Genomic DNA, 16,290 nt, shown 5'->3' with positions numbered 1-16,290 from the left:
TCTCCTGAGGGATCTCCTCCCAGACCTGGACTAAAGCATCCGCCAACTCCTGGACAGTCTGTGGTGCAACATGGCGTTGGTGGATGGAGCGAGACATGATGTCCCAGATGTGCTCAATTGAATTCAGGTCTGGGGAACGGGCGGGCCAGTCCATAGCATCAATGCCTTCCTCTTGCAGGAACTGCTGACACACTCCAGCCACATGAGGTCTAGCATTGTCTTGCATTAGGAGGAACCCAGGGCCAACCGCACCAGCATGTGGTCTCACAAGGGGTCTGAGGATCTCATCTCGGTACCTAATGGCAGTCAGGCTACCTCTGGCGAGCACATGGAGTGCTGTGCGGCCCCCAAAAGAAATGCCACCTCACACCATGACTGACCCACAGCCATACCGGTCATGCTGGAGGATGTTGCAGGCAGCAGAACGTTCTCCACGGCGTCTCCAGACTCTGTCACGTGCTCAGTGTGAACCTGCTTTCATCTGTGAAGAGCACAGGGCGCCAGTGGCGAATTTGCCAATCTTGGTGTTCTCTGGCAAATGCCAAACGTCCTGCACGGTGTTGGGCTGTAAGCACAACCCCCACCTGTGGACGTCGGGCCCTCATACCACCCTCATGGAGTCTGTTTCTGACCGTTTGAGCAGACACATGCACATTTGTGGCCTGCTGGAGGTCATTTTGCAGGGCTCTGGCAGTGCTCCTCCTGCTCCTCCTTGAACAAAGGCGGAGGTAGCGGTCCTGCTGCTGGGTTGTTGCCCTCCTACGGCCTCCTCCACATCTCCTGATGTACTGGCCTGTCTCCTGGTAGCGCCTCCATGCTGTGGACACTACGCTGACAGACACAGCAAACCTTCTTGCCACAGCTCGCATTGATGTGCCATCCTGGATGAGCTGCACTACCTGAGCCACTTGTGTGGGTTGTTGACTCCGTCTCATGCTACCACTAGAGTGAAAGCACCGCCAGCATTCAAAAGTGACCAAAACATCAGCCAGGAAGCATAGGAACTGAGAAGTGGTCTGTGGTCCCCACCTGCAGAACCACTCCTTTATTGGGGGTGTCTTGCTAATTGCCTATAATTTCCACCTGTTGTCTATTCCATTTGCACAACAGCATGTGAAATTTATTGTCATTCAGTGTTGCTTCCTAAGTGGACAGTTTGATTTCACAGAAGTGTGATTGACTTGGAGTTACATTGTGTTGTTTAAGTGTTCCCTTTATTTTTTTGAGCAGTGTATTTTGTGAAGTGCACCAGTCCCTCCTGCAGCAAAGCACCCCCACAACATGATGCTGCCACCCCCGTGCTTCACGGTTGGGATGGTGTTCTTCAGCTTGCAAGCCTCCCCCTTTTTCCTCCAAACATAACAATGGTCATTATGGCCAAACAGTTCTATTTTTGTTTCATCAGACCAGAGGACATTTCTCCAAAAAGTACGATCTTTGTCCCCATGTGCAGTTGCAAACCGTAGTCTGGCTTTTTTATGGCGGTTTTGGAGCAGTGGCTTCTTCCTTGCTGAGCAGCCTTTCAGGTTATGTCGATATAGGACTCGTTTTACAGTGGATATAGATACTTTTGTACCCGTTTCCTCCAGCATCTTCACAAGGTCCTTTGCTGTTGTTCTGGGATTGATTTGCACTTTTCGCACCAAAGTACGTTCATCTCTAGGAGACAGAATGCATCTCCTTCCTGAGCGGTTTGACGGCTGCGTGGTCCCATGGTGTTTATACTTGCATACTATTGTTTGTACAGATGAACGTGGTACCTTCAGGCGTTTGGAATTTGCTTTCAAGGATGAACCAGACTTGTGGTCTACAATTTTCTGAGGTCTTGGCTGATTTCTTTTGATTTAACCATGATGTCAAGCAAAGAGGCACTGAGTTTGAAGGTAGGCCTTAAAATACATCCACAGGTACACCACCAAATGACTCAAATGATGTCAATTAGCCTATCAGAAGCTTCTAAAGCCATGACATCATTTTCTGGAATTTTCCAAGCTGTTTAAAGGCACAGTCAACTTAGTGTAATGTAAACTTCTGACCCACTGGAATTGTGATACAGTGAATTAATCTGTCTGTAAAAAATTGTTGGAAAAATGACTTGTGTCATGCACAAAGTAGATGTCCTAAACGACTTGCCAAAACTATAGTTTGTTAACAAGAAATTTGTGGAGTGGTTGAAAAACAAGTTAATGACTCCAACCGAAGTGTATGTAAACTTCAACTGTACATATGTACACACACACACAGTGAGGAACAAAATATTTAAAAACCAGGGCAAAATGTACCATTTCTATCATTATTGAATTTATTGAAGAAAAAAGGAGATATGAGGAATAAACAGTGCAGAAACACAGGACAGTATATGCAGGGAGACACATGGGAACAGAGGATCAGTTACACGCTTTTAGTGGTTTTGGTCCAACTGTAGTCTGCCTTCCACAGTTGATTACAGCTCCTTCAATAGCACTGTTGAATTAGAAAGACAACTCTCCATTCTGATAAAACCACAAATCAGCTCACAAATTATACAGAAGGGGAAAAAAACAAAAAAAACTGACATTTAACAATTATCTCGATTCATAAAATTTCTCAATTCTGACACAACCATCTAAAAAGAAAACAGTTACTTGTCATTTATTAAAAGTGCCGTTAGCAAAAACAAATTTCCCTCAAAGACGACTCAGGTATTGACCATTTTGAATAGCACATTCACACTCAGGTCCAATATGGATCGAATCATTCACGCATTCATTTCCTGGTCAAATCATTAATTTCCTGGTCAAATCATTCATTTCCTGGTTTCTCCACAAGACTAAAACTGGCCACATTTCTGTTTTCCACTATTGATCATTATAACAGAATGTGAAGTCACTAAGGCACCACGCTGATCATTATAACAGAATGTGAAGTCACTAAGGCACCACGCTGATCATTATAACAGAATATGATGTCACTAAGGCACCACTGATCATTATAACAGAATGTGATGTCACTAAGGCACCACTGATCATTATAACAGAATGTGAAGTCACTAAGGCACCACGCTGATCATTATAACAGAATATGAAGTCACTAAGGCACCACTGATCATTATAACAGAATGTGAAGTCACTAAGGCACCACGCTGATCATTATAACAGAATGTGATGTCACTAAGGCACCACACTGATCATTATAACAGAATGTGATGTCACTAAGGCACCGCGCTGATCATTATAACAGAATGTGATGTCACTAAGGCACCACGCTGATCATTATAACAGAATGTGATGTCACTAAGGCACCACGCTGATCATTATAACAGAATGTGATGTCACTAAGGCACCACGCTGATCATTATAACAGAATGTGAAGTCACTAAGGCACCACGCTGATCATTATAACAGAATGTGATGTCACTAAGGCACCACGCTGATCATTATACAGAATATGATGTCACTATCATCATTATAACAGAATGTTAAATGGTAAATGTGAGTCTATTATACTGAATAAAAACCCTTTGGCTGAAGGGCCAGCATTTATACACATTAACTTTGATCAATGCAAAATGCTGCTTAATAAAAGCTCATAAGACTGATCTGGATTCAGGACATAACATTCTAAAACAAACTAGGGGGCGATTACAGCGCTAACATCTGATCTGGAGTCAGAAGATAAACCATCCCATGGACAGATGAAGCTACAGAGAAACGTGATGATTAGTATGTCATAAGAAGAGTTGTCCGACTCCTGAAGAAAACAACGTCTCTCTATAGCCTGTAAACATGGCTTTAAAACAGCAGAGGGCAAAGGGCACAGACACACGGTACAGTGAGTGATGTAAGCCATTAGCAGTGAGTCATTATTAGACAGCGAGGCCAGAGTTCCTTTGATATCTTCTAATCCCTACATAATCCCCATCATACAGATTAACTACCCACACACACACACACATTACATACAGACAGACAGTGTGGATGTGTGGTGTTATACTGGGTTTCAGCCTGACACAGAGGACAGTGTGATGACGGATGACAATCAGGGGTCACACACATATGGCAGGAGCATGTTATAGAAACATGAATCAGAGAGCTAACAGACTTCAATACATGAACTATCAAAACAGTAATAAGCACATCTAAAGCAGTGTAACAGTGTGTCCCAGAGTTCCTCCCCGTGGGATCATCCCTCCTTCTTGTTCCTACCAAACAACTTAAAGCTAGACTTCTTCTTCTTTTCTTTCTTTGTGTCTGAAAGAGAGAGGAGGATGGGATGAGAGAGTAGAGGTAGAGAGGATGGGATGAGAGAGTAGAAGTGGTTAGAGAAGTTACAAAGAACCATAACTAAAAGAGTGATTGCAATAAGAACCACGACAAACAAAAGGAGAGAGAGAGCTTACAATAAGAACCACGATAAACAAAAGGAGAGAGAGATTACAATAAGAACCACGACAGACAATAGAAGAGAGAGATTACAATAAGAACAACATACAGTAGAAAATTGCATGGAATAAAGTTTCTCAGTACTCTCTCGAGACTGAGTTGGGCCTCTGGGGCTTGGCGCTGGCAATTGAGTTATGATGGCTTGGTGATAAAACCTACAGCCTGTATTTCATAGAATGACTTGGTGTTTGTGTACTATGAGCTACCAGGGAGGAGATGTCTCTGGTGTGGACGGCTGATGGGAGGAACCTTGTCTTTGGGGCCAAACCCTGGTTTCTATACAATTACAACAATCTGTCTGGGGGGTTCATTCTCTCTCACAAACAAAACCTCACCTTGAACAACATTCCACACATCTGTTGTTTGTCATGAACATTTCAGGAGGATGTACTTTGCTATAAAGAGCTGTAACCCAAATCTGCTGGTGGCTTCTCAGTGATCCCCTCCGGTTGACCAGCTCCATTATTACAAAAATTAAACCCATAATAAGGTTGATTGTTTTGAAGAAACCTAAAAAAAAAACGTTTTAAAGTCTCTCTAGTTAGAAATATTCCAGGACCAATTATTAGATTTTTTTTAACCTTTATTTAACTTGGCAAGTCAGTTAAGAACAAATTCTTATTTACAATGATGGCCTAGGAACAGTGGGTTAACTGTCTTGTTCAGGGGCAGAACGACAGATTTTTACCTTGACAGACAAAAAGAAGAGAGGTTACAATAAGAACCATGACAATCTGTAGTCAGTGTGCTGTTCATGACAACACGCTGCTGTGAACTTTGAACTGGCACACTGTACTAGTAGAGAACTGAACTACGAGCCAGATAGGTCGAGTCTAAGTCAAGGAGGGAGACAAGCCCGTCGGTCTGGGACCAGCTCCACCAAGCCCGTCGGTCTGGGACCAGCTCCACCAAGCCCGTCGGTCTGGGACCAGCTCCACCAAGCCCGTCGGTCTGGGACCAGCTCCACCAAGCCCGTCGGTCTGGGACCAGCTCCACCAAGCCCGTCGGTCTGGGACCAGCTCCACCAAGCCCGTCGGTCTGGGACCAGCTCCACCAAGCCCGTCGGTCTGGGACCAGCTCCACCAAGCCCGTCGGTCTGGGACCAGCTCCACCAAGCCCGTCGGTCAGGGACCAGCTCCACCAAGCCCGTCGGTCTGGGACCAGCTCCACCAAGCCCGTCGGTCTGGGACCAGCTCCACCAAGCCCGTCGGTCTGGGACCAGCTCCACCAAGCAGACCCACATCACCAAGCCGACTTCTGCCATGCTGACTCTACCACAAGCCAAACTAACCCCCAAATCAGTAACAGAATGTTTCGGGTGTGGTTTGATATGGGTGTTGTGTGTGTTCACAGGTGGGAAGGGTTAGCCAAATTATTTAGCCAATTAGCTTCAGCCGTCTGTTGTGCGAAGGTGGCAAAATTGGTTTGACTTTGGGATAGTTAGGGGCCGTCAATAAATTACACACAATGTAAATCAGACCATATTTTCATGTAGCACACCTTTTAGTTCTCATTAAATGACTTCAATATCTGTATATGAATTTCTACAATTTATAGTTAGTTTGAGGTTAAGTAATTGAAATTTGGAGCTATTGTATTTTTGTGTACATTATGCAATTTACTGATGGTTCCATAGGGCTATTCATAGGGCTAAGTCAACACAAATTCACCACAGGCATTGCAATCAGGTCGCAAACAACTGCACTCCGAATTGATGATTACTTGTGTGCTGCCAGCTGTGGGCAGGATTGAAACACACCCAACCTTCATTTATGCTGTGACGCAGTCACGACCTTAAATCTCACAAAACGACATTTTGGGGCAAGACTGACGTTATGACATAAATTATTCCATTTACATTTTGCAGTGCATTTTGTAAGTAGAATAAATGTTTGACTCAAAGATGCCACAGAGGCTGTTTTCTAAATGAGAAGTTGGTTTTCAGGGGCAGTTGCTCTTTAAAGAAAAGGTTAGACAGAGACCAGAGCAGTTGCTCTTTAAAGAAAAGGTTAGACAGAGACCAGAGCAGTTGCTCTTTAAAGAAAAGGTTAGACAGAGACCAGAGCAGTTGAAAAGCTGCACCAGAGGTCAAGTCAAGGTGACAAAGCAGTGGGTTTAAACACGCAGAATGATTTACATTCATTTAGAAGAGGCATTATTCCTTCAACTAAGGTACAAATACTGTTTCTACAGAACCCCCCCCGTGTAGAATCCCCGAGAAACGTCAAGCTGCGTGTAGAATCCCCGTGAAACGTCAAGCTGCGTGTAGAATCACCGTGAAACGTCAAGCTGCGTGTAGAATCACCGAGAAACGTCAAGCTGCGTGTAGAATCACCGAGAAACGTCAAGCTGCGTGTAGAATCACCGAAACGTCAAGCTGCGTGTAGAATCACCGAGAAACGTCAAGCTGCGTGTAGAATCACCGAGAAACGTCAAGCTGCGTGTAGAATCACCGAGAAACGTCAAGCTGCGTGTAGAATCACCGAGAAACGTCAAGCTGCGTGTAGAATCACCGAGAAACGTCAAGCTGCGTGTAGAATCACCGAAACGTCAAGCTGCGTGTAGAATCACCGAGAAACGTCAAGCTGCGTGTAGAATCACCGTGAAACGTCAAGCTGCGTGTAGAATCACCGAGAAACGTCAAGCTGCGTGTAGAATCACCGTGAAACGTCAAGCTGCGTGTAGAATCACCGTGAAACGTCAAGCTGCGTGTAGAATCACCGTGAAACGTCAAGCTGTGTGTAGAATCACTAAAACGTCAAGCTGTATACTGAAAGCAGCTCAGTTTTCTCCCCTGCTGGTTCTGATAAGGGTAATTGAAGGGAAACTGATCCTAGACCTGTCGTGTAGGGACTGACCTTGGGTTTGATAAGGGTTATAGAAGGCAAACTGATCCTAGATGTGTTGTGTAGGGACTGACCTTGGGTTTGATAAGGGTTATAGAAGGCAAACTGATCCTAGATGTGTTGTGTAGGGACTGACCTAGGTTCTTCATCATCTTACTGAGCTGCTCATCTTCCTCATCCTCCCTGAAAAGAGATCAGACAGAGAAGATTAACGACACAGCATGACTAATCTATACACACACACACACACACATCCCAGAGAGCCATTCACATTAAGACAGCTTCTCCCCCCTCTCTCCTACCCGAATCTGACATCCCCCCCCTCTCTCTTACCCGAATCTGACATCCCCCCCCTCTCTCTTACCCGAGTCTGTCATCCCCTCTCTCTCCTACCCGAGTCTGTCATCCCCCCCCTCTCTCTTACCCGAGTCTGTCATCCCCCCTCTCTCTCCTACCCGTCTGTCATCCCCCCCTCTCTCCTACCCGAGTCTGTCATCCCCCCCTCTCTCTCCTACCCGTGTCTGTCATCCCACCCCCTCTCCTACCCGAATCGGTCATCCCCGGCCTCTCTCCTACCTGAATCGGTCATCCCCCCCTCTCTCCTACCTGAATCGGTCATCCCCTCTCTACTACCCGAATCGGTCATCCCCCCTCTCTCCTACCCGAATCGGTCATCCCCCCTCTTACTACCCGAATCGGTCATCCCCCCTCTTACTACCCGAATCGGTCATCCCCCCCTCTCTCCTACCTGAATCGGTCATCCCCCCTCTTACTACCCGAATCGGTCATCCCCGGCCTCTCTCCTACCCGAATCGGTCATCCCCGGCCTCTCTCCTACCCGAATCGGTCATCCCCGGCCTCTCTCCTACCCGAATCGGTCATCCCCCCTCTCTCCTACCCGAATCGGTCATCCCCCCTCTCTCCTACCCGAATCGGTCATCCCCCCTCTCTCCTACCCGAATCGGTCATCCCCCCTCTCTCCTACCTGAATCGGTCATCCCCCCTCTCTCTTACCCGAGTCGGTCATCCCCCCTCTCTCTTACCCGAGTCGGTCATCCCCCCTCTCTCCTACCTGAAATCGGTCATCCCCCCTCTCTCCTACCTGAATCGGTCATCCCCCTCTCCTTACCCGAGTCTGTCATCCCCCCTCTCTCCTACCTGAAATCGGTCATCCCCCCTCTCTCTTACCTGAATCGGTCATCCCCCCCTCTCTCCTACCTGAATCGGTCATCCCCCCTCTCTTCTACCTGAATCGGGTCATCCCCCCCTCTCTCTTACCCGAGTCTGTCATCCCCCCTCTCTCCTACCTGAGTCTGTCATCCCCCCTCTCTCCTACCTGAATCGGTCATCCCCCCCTCTCTCTTACCCGAGTCTGTCATCCCCCCTCTCTCTTACCCGAGTCTGTCATCCCCCCTCTCTCTTACCTGAATCAGTCATCCCCCCCTCTCTCCTACCTGAATCGGTCATCCCCCCTCTCTCTTACCTGAGTCTGTCATCGTCCAGTCCTTCTATGATGGCGTTCCTGTCATTGACGATCTCCACCAGCTTGACCATCAACTCCTCTTCTCTACGACGGTCCCACGACGTCTTCAGTCGCTCTGCACACAGTAACAAACGTCATGTTACTGACTAACATTCTGCTACAATCAGTGGAAACACACACATTAACAAACGTCATGTTACTGACTAACATTCTGCTACAATCAGTGGAAACACACACATTAACAAACGTCATGTTACTGACTAACATTCTGCTACAATCAGTGGAAACACACACATTAACAAACGTCATGTTACTGACTAACATTCTGCTACCGTGAACACACACATTAACACACGTCATGTTACTGACTAACATTCTGCTACAATCAGTGGAAACACACAACTTTTCCATTGTCCCCAACACACCCCACTGTCTCCTCACCAGGTTTGTCCCCAACACACCCCACTGTCTCCTCACCAGGTTTGTCCCCAACACACCCCACTGTCTCCTCACCAGGTTTGTCCCCAACACACCCCACTGTCTCCTCACCAGGTTTGTCCCCAACACACCCCACTGTCTCCTCACCAGGTTTGTCCCCAACACCCCACTCTGTCTCCTCACCAGGTTTGTCCCCAACACACCCCACTGTCTCCTCACCAGGTTTGTCCCCAACACACCCCACTGTCTCCTCACCAGGTTTGTCCCCAACACCCCACTCTGTCTCCTCACCAGGTTTGTCCCCAACACACACCCCACTGTCTCCTCACCAGGTTTGTCCCCAACACACCCCACTGTCTCCTCACCAGGTTTGTCCCCAACACACCCCACTGCCTCCTCACCAGGTTTGTCCCCAACACACCCCACTGTCTCCTCACCAGGTTTGTCCCCAACACACCCCACTGTCTCCTCACCAGGTTTGTCCCCAACACACCCCACTGTCTCCTCACCAGGTTTGTCCCCAACACACCCCACTGTCTCCTCACCAGGTTTGTCCCCAACACACCCCACTGTCTCCTCACCAGGTTTGTCCCCAACACCCCACTCTGTCTCCTCACCAGGTTTGTCCCCAACACACCCCACTCTGTCTCCTCACCAGGTTTGTCCCCAACACACCCCACTGTCTCCTCACCAGGTTTGTCCCCAACACCCCACTCTGTCTCCTCACCAGGTTTGTCCCCAACACACCCCACTGTCTCCTCACCAGGTTTGTCCATGAGTCTCCTCAGCTCCTGCTCTACACTGGGCTGCTGTTCCTCTAAGTCCTGTGTCTTCGCTCTGCGCACACACACACACACACACACACACACACACATATTTTAGAGGAAATAAAAATATCTGCTGTGTGTATTTTTGTGGTTCTGTGTGTGTATATCTGCATGTGGTTCTGTGTGTGTATACAGTGGGGGGGAAAAGGTATTTGATCCCCTGCTGATTTTGTACGTTTGCCCACTGACAAAGAAATGATTAGTCTATAATTTTAATGGTAGGTTTATTTGAACAGTGAGAGACAGAATAACAACAAAAATATCCAGAAAAACACATGTAGGAAATGTTATAAATTGATTTGCATTTTAATGAGGGAAATAAGTATTTGACCCCCTCTCAATCAGAAAGATTTCTGGCTCCCAGGTGTCTTTTATACAGGTAACGAGCTGAGATTAGGAGCGCACTCTTAAAGGGAGCGCTCCTAACCGCAGCTTGTTACCTTTGTTACCTTTCTTTATCAGTGGGCAAACGTACAAAATCAGCAGGGGATCAAATACTTTTTTCCCCCCACTGTATGTGTGTATGTCTGCGTGTGGTTCTGCGTGTGTGTGTATGTGAGAGAGAGAGACTCACATGTAGACCAGTTCAGACTCTCTCCTCATGGACACCTGCTTGTTTCTGATGAGGTTGAACCATTCCACCATCAGGTCATCCATCACCACGTCCTCTTCTCCCTCTGAAACACACACACACACACACACACACACACACACACACACACACACACACACACACACACACACACACACACACACACACACACACACACACACACACACACACACACACACACACACACACACACACACACACACACACACAGTGGAATTTAAAAGCAGACTTCAAGATATTAAAGACATACTGACAGAGTTCAAGGTCATGAAACACTAGAGAAATATTAAAGACACTATTTCCCCTCCTCGCCCTCCCTCCCTCCCTCCCTCCAGCCACCAGGGCTGTCTTTATTTCCTCCTACCGCCCGTCAATCCCACAGAGACAGGAAGCTATCAGAGACTTCATTAGAGCCAGAAGTGGCGGAAATTCACCAGTCTCTTTTTGGGTCACATCCCCTCAGGCGACACCGACCCCAATCTCCCCCTCTCAATCTCCCCCTCTACCTCCCTCCTCACGCTCAATATCCCCCTCTCCATCCCCCTTCCTCTTCCATCTGTGTGAGTCTTACCCTCTTCATCCCCCTCTGCGCCACCTCCTCACTCTCCTGTCTCCATCGCTCCTCTGTGTGAGTCTTACCCTCTTCATCCCTCCCTGCTCCCTCTCTCCTCTTCCTCCTCACCCTCCCATCTCCATCTCTCCTCTGTGTGAGTCTTACCCTCTTCATCCCTCCCTGCTCACTCTCTCCTCTTCCTCCATCTCTCCTCTGTGTGAGTCTTACCCTCTTCATCCCTCCCTGCTCCCTCTCTCCTCTTCCTCCATCTCTCCTCTGTGTGAGTCTTACCCTCTTCATCCCTCCCTGCTCCCTCTCTCCTCACTCTCCATCTCTCCTCTGTGTGAGTCTTACCCTCTTCATCCCTCCCTGCTCCCTCTCTCCTCTTCCTCCATCTCTCCTCTGTGTGAGTCTTACCCTCTTCATCCCTCCCTGCTCCCTCTCTCCTCTTCCTCCATCTCTCCTCTGTGTGAGTCTTACCCTCTTCATCCCTCCCTGCTCCCTCTCTCCTCTTCCTCCATCTCTCCTCTGTGTGAGTCTTACCCTCTTCATCCCTCCCTGCTCCCTCTCTCCTCTTCCTCCATCTCTCCTCTGTGTGAGTCTTACCCTCTTCATCCCTCCCTGCTCCCTCTCTCCTCACTCTCCATCTCTCCTCTGTGTGAGTCTTACCCTCTTCATCCCTCCCTGCTCCCTCTCTCCTCTTCCTCCATCTCTCCTCTGTGTGAGTCTTACCCTCTTCATCCCTCCCTGCTCCCTCTCTCCTCTTCCTCCATCTCTCCTCTGTGTGAGTCTTACCCTCTTCATCCCTCCCTGCTCCCTCTCTCCTCTTCCTCCATCTCTCCTCTGTGTGAGTCTTACCCTCTTCATCCCTCCCTGCTCCCTCTCTCCTCTTCCTCCATCTCTCCTCTGTGTGAGTCTTACCCTCTTCATCCCTCCCTGCTCCCTCTCTCCTCTTCCTCCATCTCTCCTCTGTGTGAGTCTTACCCTCTTCATCCCTCCCTGCTCCCTCTCTCCTCCATCTCTCCTCTGTGTGAGTCTTACCCTCTTCATCCCTCCCTGCTCCCTCTCTCCTCACTCTCCATCTCTCCTCTGTGTGAGTCTTACCCTCTTCATCCCTCCCTGCTCCCTCTCTCCTCTTCCTCCATCTCTCCTCTGTGTGAGTCTTACCCTCTTCATCCCTCCCTGCTCCCTCTCTCCTCTTCCTCCATCTCTCCTCTGTGTGAGTCTTACCCTCTTCATCCCTCCCTGCTCCCTCTCTCCTCACTCTCCATCTCTCCTCTGTGTGAGTCTTACCCTCTTCATCCCTCCCTGCTCCCTCTCTCCTCTTCCTCCATCTCTCCTCTGTGTGAGTCTTACCCTCTTCATCCCTCCCTGCTCCCTCTCTCCTCTTCCTCCATCTCTCCTCTGTGTGAGTCTTACCCTCTTCATCCCTCCCTGCTCCCTCTCTCCTCTTCCTCCATCTCTCCTCTGTGTGAGTCTTACCCTCTTCATCCCTCCCTGCTCCCTCTCTCCTCTTCCTCCATCTCTCCTCTGTGTGAGTCTTACCCTCTTCATCCCTCCCTGCTTCCTCTCTCCTCTTCCTCCATCTCTCCTCTGTGTGAGTCTTACCCTCTTCATCCCTCCCTGCTCCCTCTCTCCTCTTCCTCCATCTCTCCTCTGTGTGAGTCTTACCCTCTTCATCCCTCCCTGCTCCCTCTCTCCTCTTCCTCCATCTCTCCTCTGTGTGAGTCTTACCCTCTTCATCCCTCCCTGCTCCCTCTCTCCTCTTCCTCCATCTCTCCTCTGTGTGAGTCTTACCCTCTTCATCCCTCCCTGCTCCCTCTCTCCTCTTCCTCCATCTCTCCTCTGTGTGAGTCTTACCCTCTTCATCCCTCCCTGCTCCCTCTCTCCTCTTCCTCCATCTCTCCTCTGTGTGAGTCTTACCCTCTTCACAGGAGCGTAGTTGTTTCTCCAGGTCCACTCCTTTCCTCTCCAACTCATTAACACTGTCCTCTATCTCCTGAAGCTCTCTGAGGATCTCTTCCTTCGGGATGTAGTCTGGTTTACCCTGCACACACACATTAATATAAAACACAACAAACACACAGGTATGAACATCCCTCACCGCGTCTCCATGTGTTAAACCTACTGGTTTAGGTGTGTTGGTGTCTGTGTTGGGGCCGTTGGCTGTCGTTGAGCTCTTCCCTGTCAGAACGCCTGGTAGAGGAAACACATAGAACACTGTTTTATGGGGAGCAGGGGAAGTGGATTTATGTCTGTCTCTGTGTGTGTGTCTGTCTTACCTCGTGTCCCAGGGCCGGTGTTCAGCGGGCTGGGTGAGGAGGCTTCTGGAGGGCTGGAGGGGGCCAGAGTAGACCCAGCAGGGACTGAAGCCTGGAGGTTTCCTGATCCACCGGCCCGGGGCCGAGACAGGGTTTCAGCCTTCTGAATGTCAGGGTGGAGGGGAGAGGAGTCTTTAGGTCCTACAGGCCTGGCAAGAGAGAGGAGGGGAGGAGGAGAGAGATGGAGGTGGATTAGAGAGAGGAAGAACAGAGGAGGGGAGGAGAGAGGAAGAACAGAGATGTAACAAAGTCTGTCTCTTCCTTTCCTCCCTGAACGCAATCTAACCTCTCATTTTCTCACAATTAGTTTTTTCCTTCACCAGTCTCTCACCTTTTGTACGTTCTGAGAGTCTGAGGATCAGTAGGACTGAGGAGGAGGAGGAGGAAGAGGAAGAAGAGGAGGAGGAGGAAGAATGGTCATCTGGGGCCAGGGGGTGGGACTCTGAGCAGTGACTTCACGTTGCACTAGGGAAGGGCTTTAGCCCCGACTCACCGCAGGTCTGATGTGGGCGAGGAGGGAGGGGAGGGTCTTTGATCTCCGGTGGACCATCAAAACAGAGCGGCTTGGAGCAGCATGTGCAGAACGAATGAACGGATGAGGGATGGAAAGATGAACGGATGAATCCACGAGTACAGGTAATATGGCCAAGTGATTTTCCTCAGACTGTGGTGACCTACATTATATGTGACCTCACACCCAGGTGACCCGTCTACAGCGGCTGGGACCTCACACCCAGGTGACCCGTCTACAGCGGCTGGGACCTCACACCCAGGTGACCCGTCTACAGCGGCTGGGACCTCACACCCAGGTGACCCGTCTACAGCGGCTGGGACCTCACACCCAGGTGACCCGTCTACAGCGGCTGGGACCTCACACCCAGGTGACCCGTCTACAGCGGCTGGGACCTCACACCCAGGTGACCCGTCTATAGCGGCTGGGACCTCACACCCAGGTGACCCGTCTACAGCGGCTGGGACCTCACACCCAGGTGACCCGTCTACAGCGGCTGGGACCTCACACCCAGGTGACCAGAGCTCCCAGATTACTAGTGGACCAGTGACAACACAACTGGAAGTGGGATAGAACCAAGTTGGAATAGAACCAAAGTAGAACATAATAGGAGTAGGGTAGAACAGTAGTGGAACATAAGAGTTCTGTAGAGTAGAATAGAGTTCAGTGACAAGAGAAAATAAGCAGCAGATGGAATAGAGCACAATTGAAACAGAACATAGTGGAATAGAGACAAGTGGAGCGAAACCAGAGTAGATGTGAATATAAAGTAGAAGAGTAGAATACGGAGTAGAATATAGAGTAGAATTATAGAGTACAGTAGAGAATATAGAGTAGAATAGAGCATATAGAGTAGAATAGAATAGAGAATATAGGGTAGAATAGAGAAGAATAGAGCATGTAGAATAGAGAATATAGGGTAGAATAGAGTATAGAGTAGAACATAGAATGTAGAGTAGTATATAGAGTAGAGTAGAACAGAGTAGAATATAGAGGAGAGTAGAAAATAGAGTAGAACATAGAGTAAAGGAAAATAGAGAGTAGAATGTAGAGTAGAATAGAGCATATAGAGTAGAATAGAATAGAGAATATAGGGTAGAATAGAGAAGAATAGAGCATGTAGAATAGAGAATATAGGGTAGAATAGAGTATAGAGTAGAACATAGAATGTAGAGTAGTATATAGAGTAGAGTAGAACAGAGTAGAATATAGAGGAGAGTAGAAAATAGAGTAGAACATAGAGTAAAGGAAAATAGAGAGTAGAATGTAGAGTAGAATGTAGAGTAGAATATACAGTAGGGAAGGTCAGAGTATAGAGTAGAGTAGAATATAGAGCAGAATATTGCGCAGAATAGAACATAGAGTAGAATATAGAGGAGAGTAGAAAATAGAGTAGAACATAGAGTAAAGGAAAATAGAGAGTAGAATGTAGAGTAGAATATACAGTAGGGAAGGTCAGAGTATAGAGTAGAGTAGAATATAGAGCAGAATATTGCGCAGAATAGAACATAGAGTAGAGAAGAATAGAATATAGCGCAGAATAGAACATAGAGTAGAGAAGAATAGAATATAGAGTAGAACACAGAGTAGAACAGAGTAGAGTAGGACAGAGTAGAACAGAGTAGGACATAGAGTAGAGTAGAGTGGAATATAGATTAGAATGTAGAGTAGAATATAGAGTAGAGTAGAACATAGAGTAGGGAAGGTTAGAGTAGAACGTAGAGTAGAACGTAGAGTAGAGCAGAGCAGAGTAGAATATAGAGTAAAATGTAGAGTACAATATAGAGTAGGACAGAGTAGAGCAGAATATACAGTACAATATAGAGTAGAGTAGAATGTAGAGTAGGGCTGGTTAGAGTAGAGTAGAACGTAGAGTAGAACGTAGAGCAGAGTAGAATATAGAGTAGAATGTAGAGTACAATAGAGTATAATATAGAGTAGGACAGAGTAGAGCAGAATATAGAGTAGAATATACAGTAGAATGTAGAGTAGAGTAGAATGTAGAGTAGGGCTGGTTAGAGTAGAATATAGAGTAGGGAAGGTTAGAGTAGAATGTAGAGTAGAGCAGAACAGAGCAGAGTAGAATATACAGTACAAAGTACAATATAGAGTAGAATATAGAGTAGAGCAGAATATAGAGTAGAATAGAATATAGAGTAGAATATAGAGTAGGGAAGGTTAGAGTAGAGTAGAGCAGAACATAGAGCAGAGCAGAGTAGAATATAAAGTAGAGAAGAATAGAATATAGAGTAGAACACAGAGTAGAACAGAGTAGAG

At 47.7% G+C, this 16,290-nt stretch overlaps 1 protein-coding gene across 5 annotated transcripts in view; it reads right to left on the bottom strand.

The window, feature by feature from the left end:
• Positions 1-2,279: 2,279 nt before the first annotated feature.
• Positions 2,280-16,290, bottom strand: part of micall2b (mical-like 2b) — a 34,797-nt gene continuing 20,786 nt past the window's right edge. For 4 of the 5 annotated variants that reach the window (XM_045710584.1, XM_045710580.1, XM_045710581.1 and 1 more), the window contains 8 exons: positions 13,464-13,651; positions 13,310-13,377; positions 13,105-13,228; positions 10,590-10,692; positions 9,952-10,025; positions 8,751-8,865; positions 7,404-7,450; positions 2,280-7,341 (listed from right to left, as the gene is read on the bottom strand). In XM_045710584.1, coding sequence (XP_045566540.1) covers positions 7,172-7,341; positions 7,404-7,450; positions 8,751-8,865; positions 9,952-10,025; positions 10,590-10,692; positions 13,105-13,228; positions 13,310-13,377; positions 13,464-13,651 — 889 coding nt within the window. In that variant the 3' untranslated portion in view covers positions 2,280-7,171. The remainder of the gene's footprint in view (positions 7,342-7,403; positions 7,451-8,750; positions 8,866-9,951; positions 10,026-10,589; positions 10,693-13,104; positions 13,229-13,309; positions 13,378-13,463; positions 13,652-16,290) is intronic. The other variant, XM_045710586.1, reaches the window with a different exon arrangement.

Source organism: Salmo salar, chromosome ssa02 (assembly GCF_905237065.1).
Source record: "Salmo salar chromosome ssa02, Ssal_v3.1, whole genome shotgun sequence".
NCBI lineage: Eukaryota > Metazoa > Chordata > Actinopteri > Salmoniformes > Salmonidae > Salmo > Salmo salar.
The sequence above is the reverse complement of the archived record's forward strand: the minus strand, read 5'-3'. Positions and strand labels throughout refer to the sequence as shown.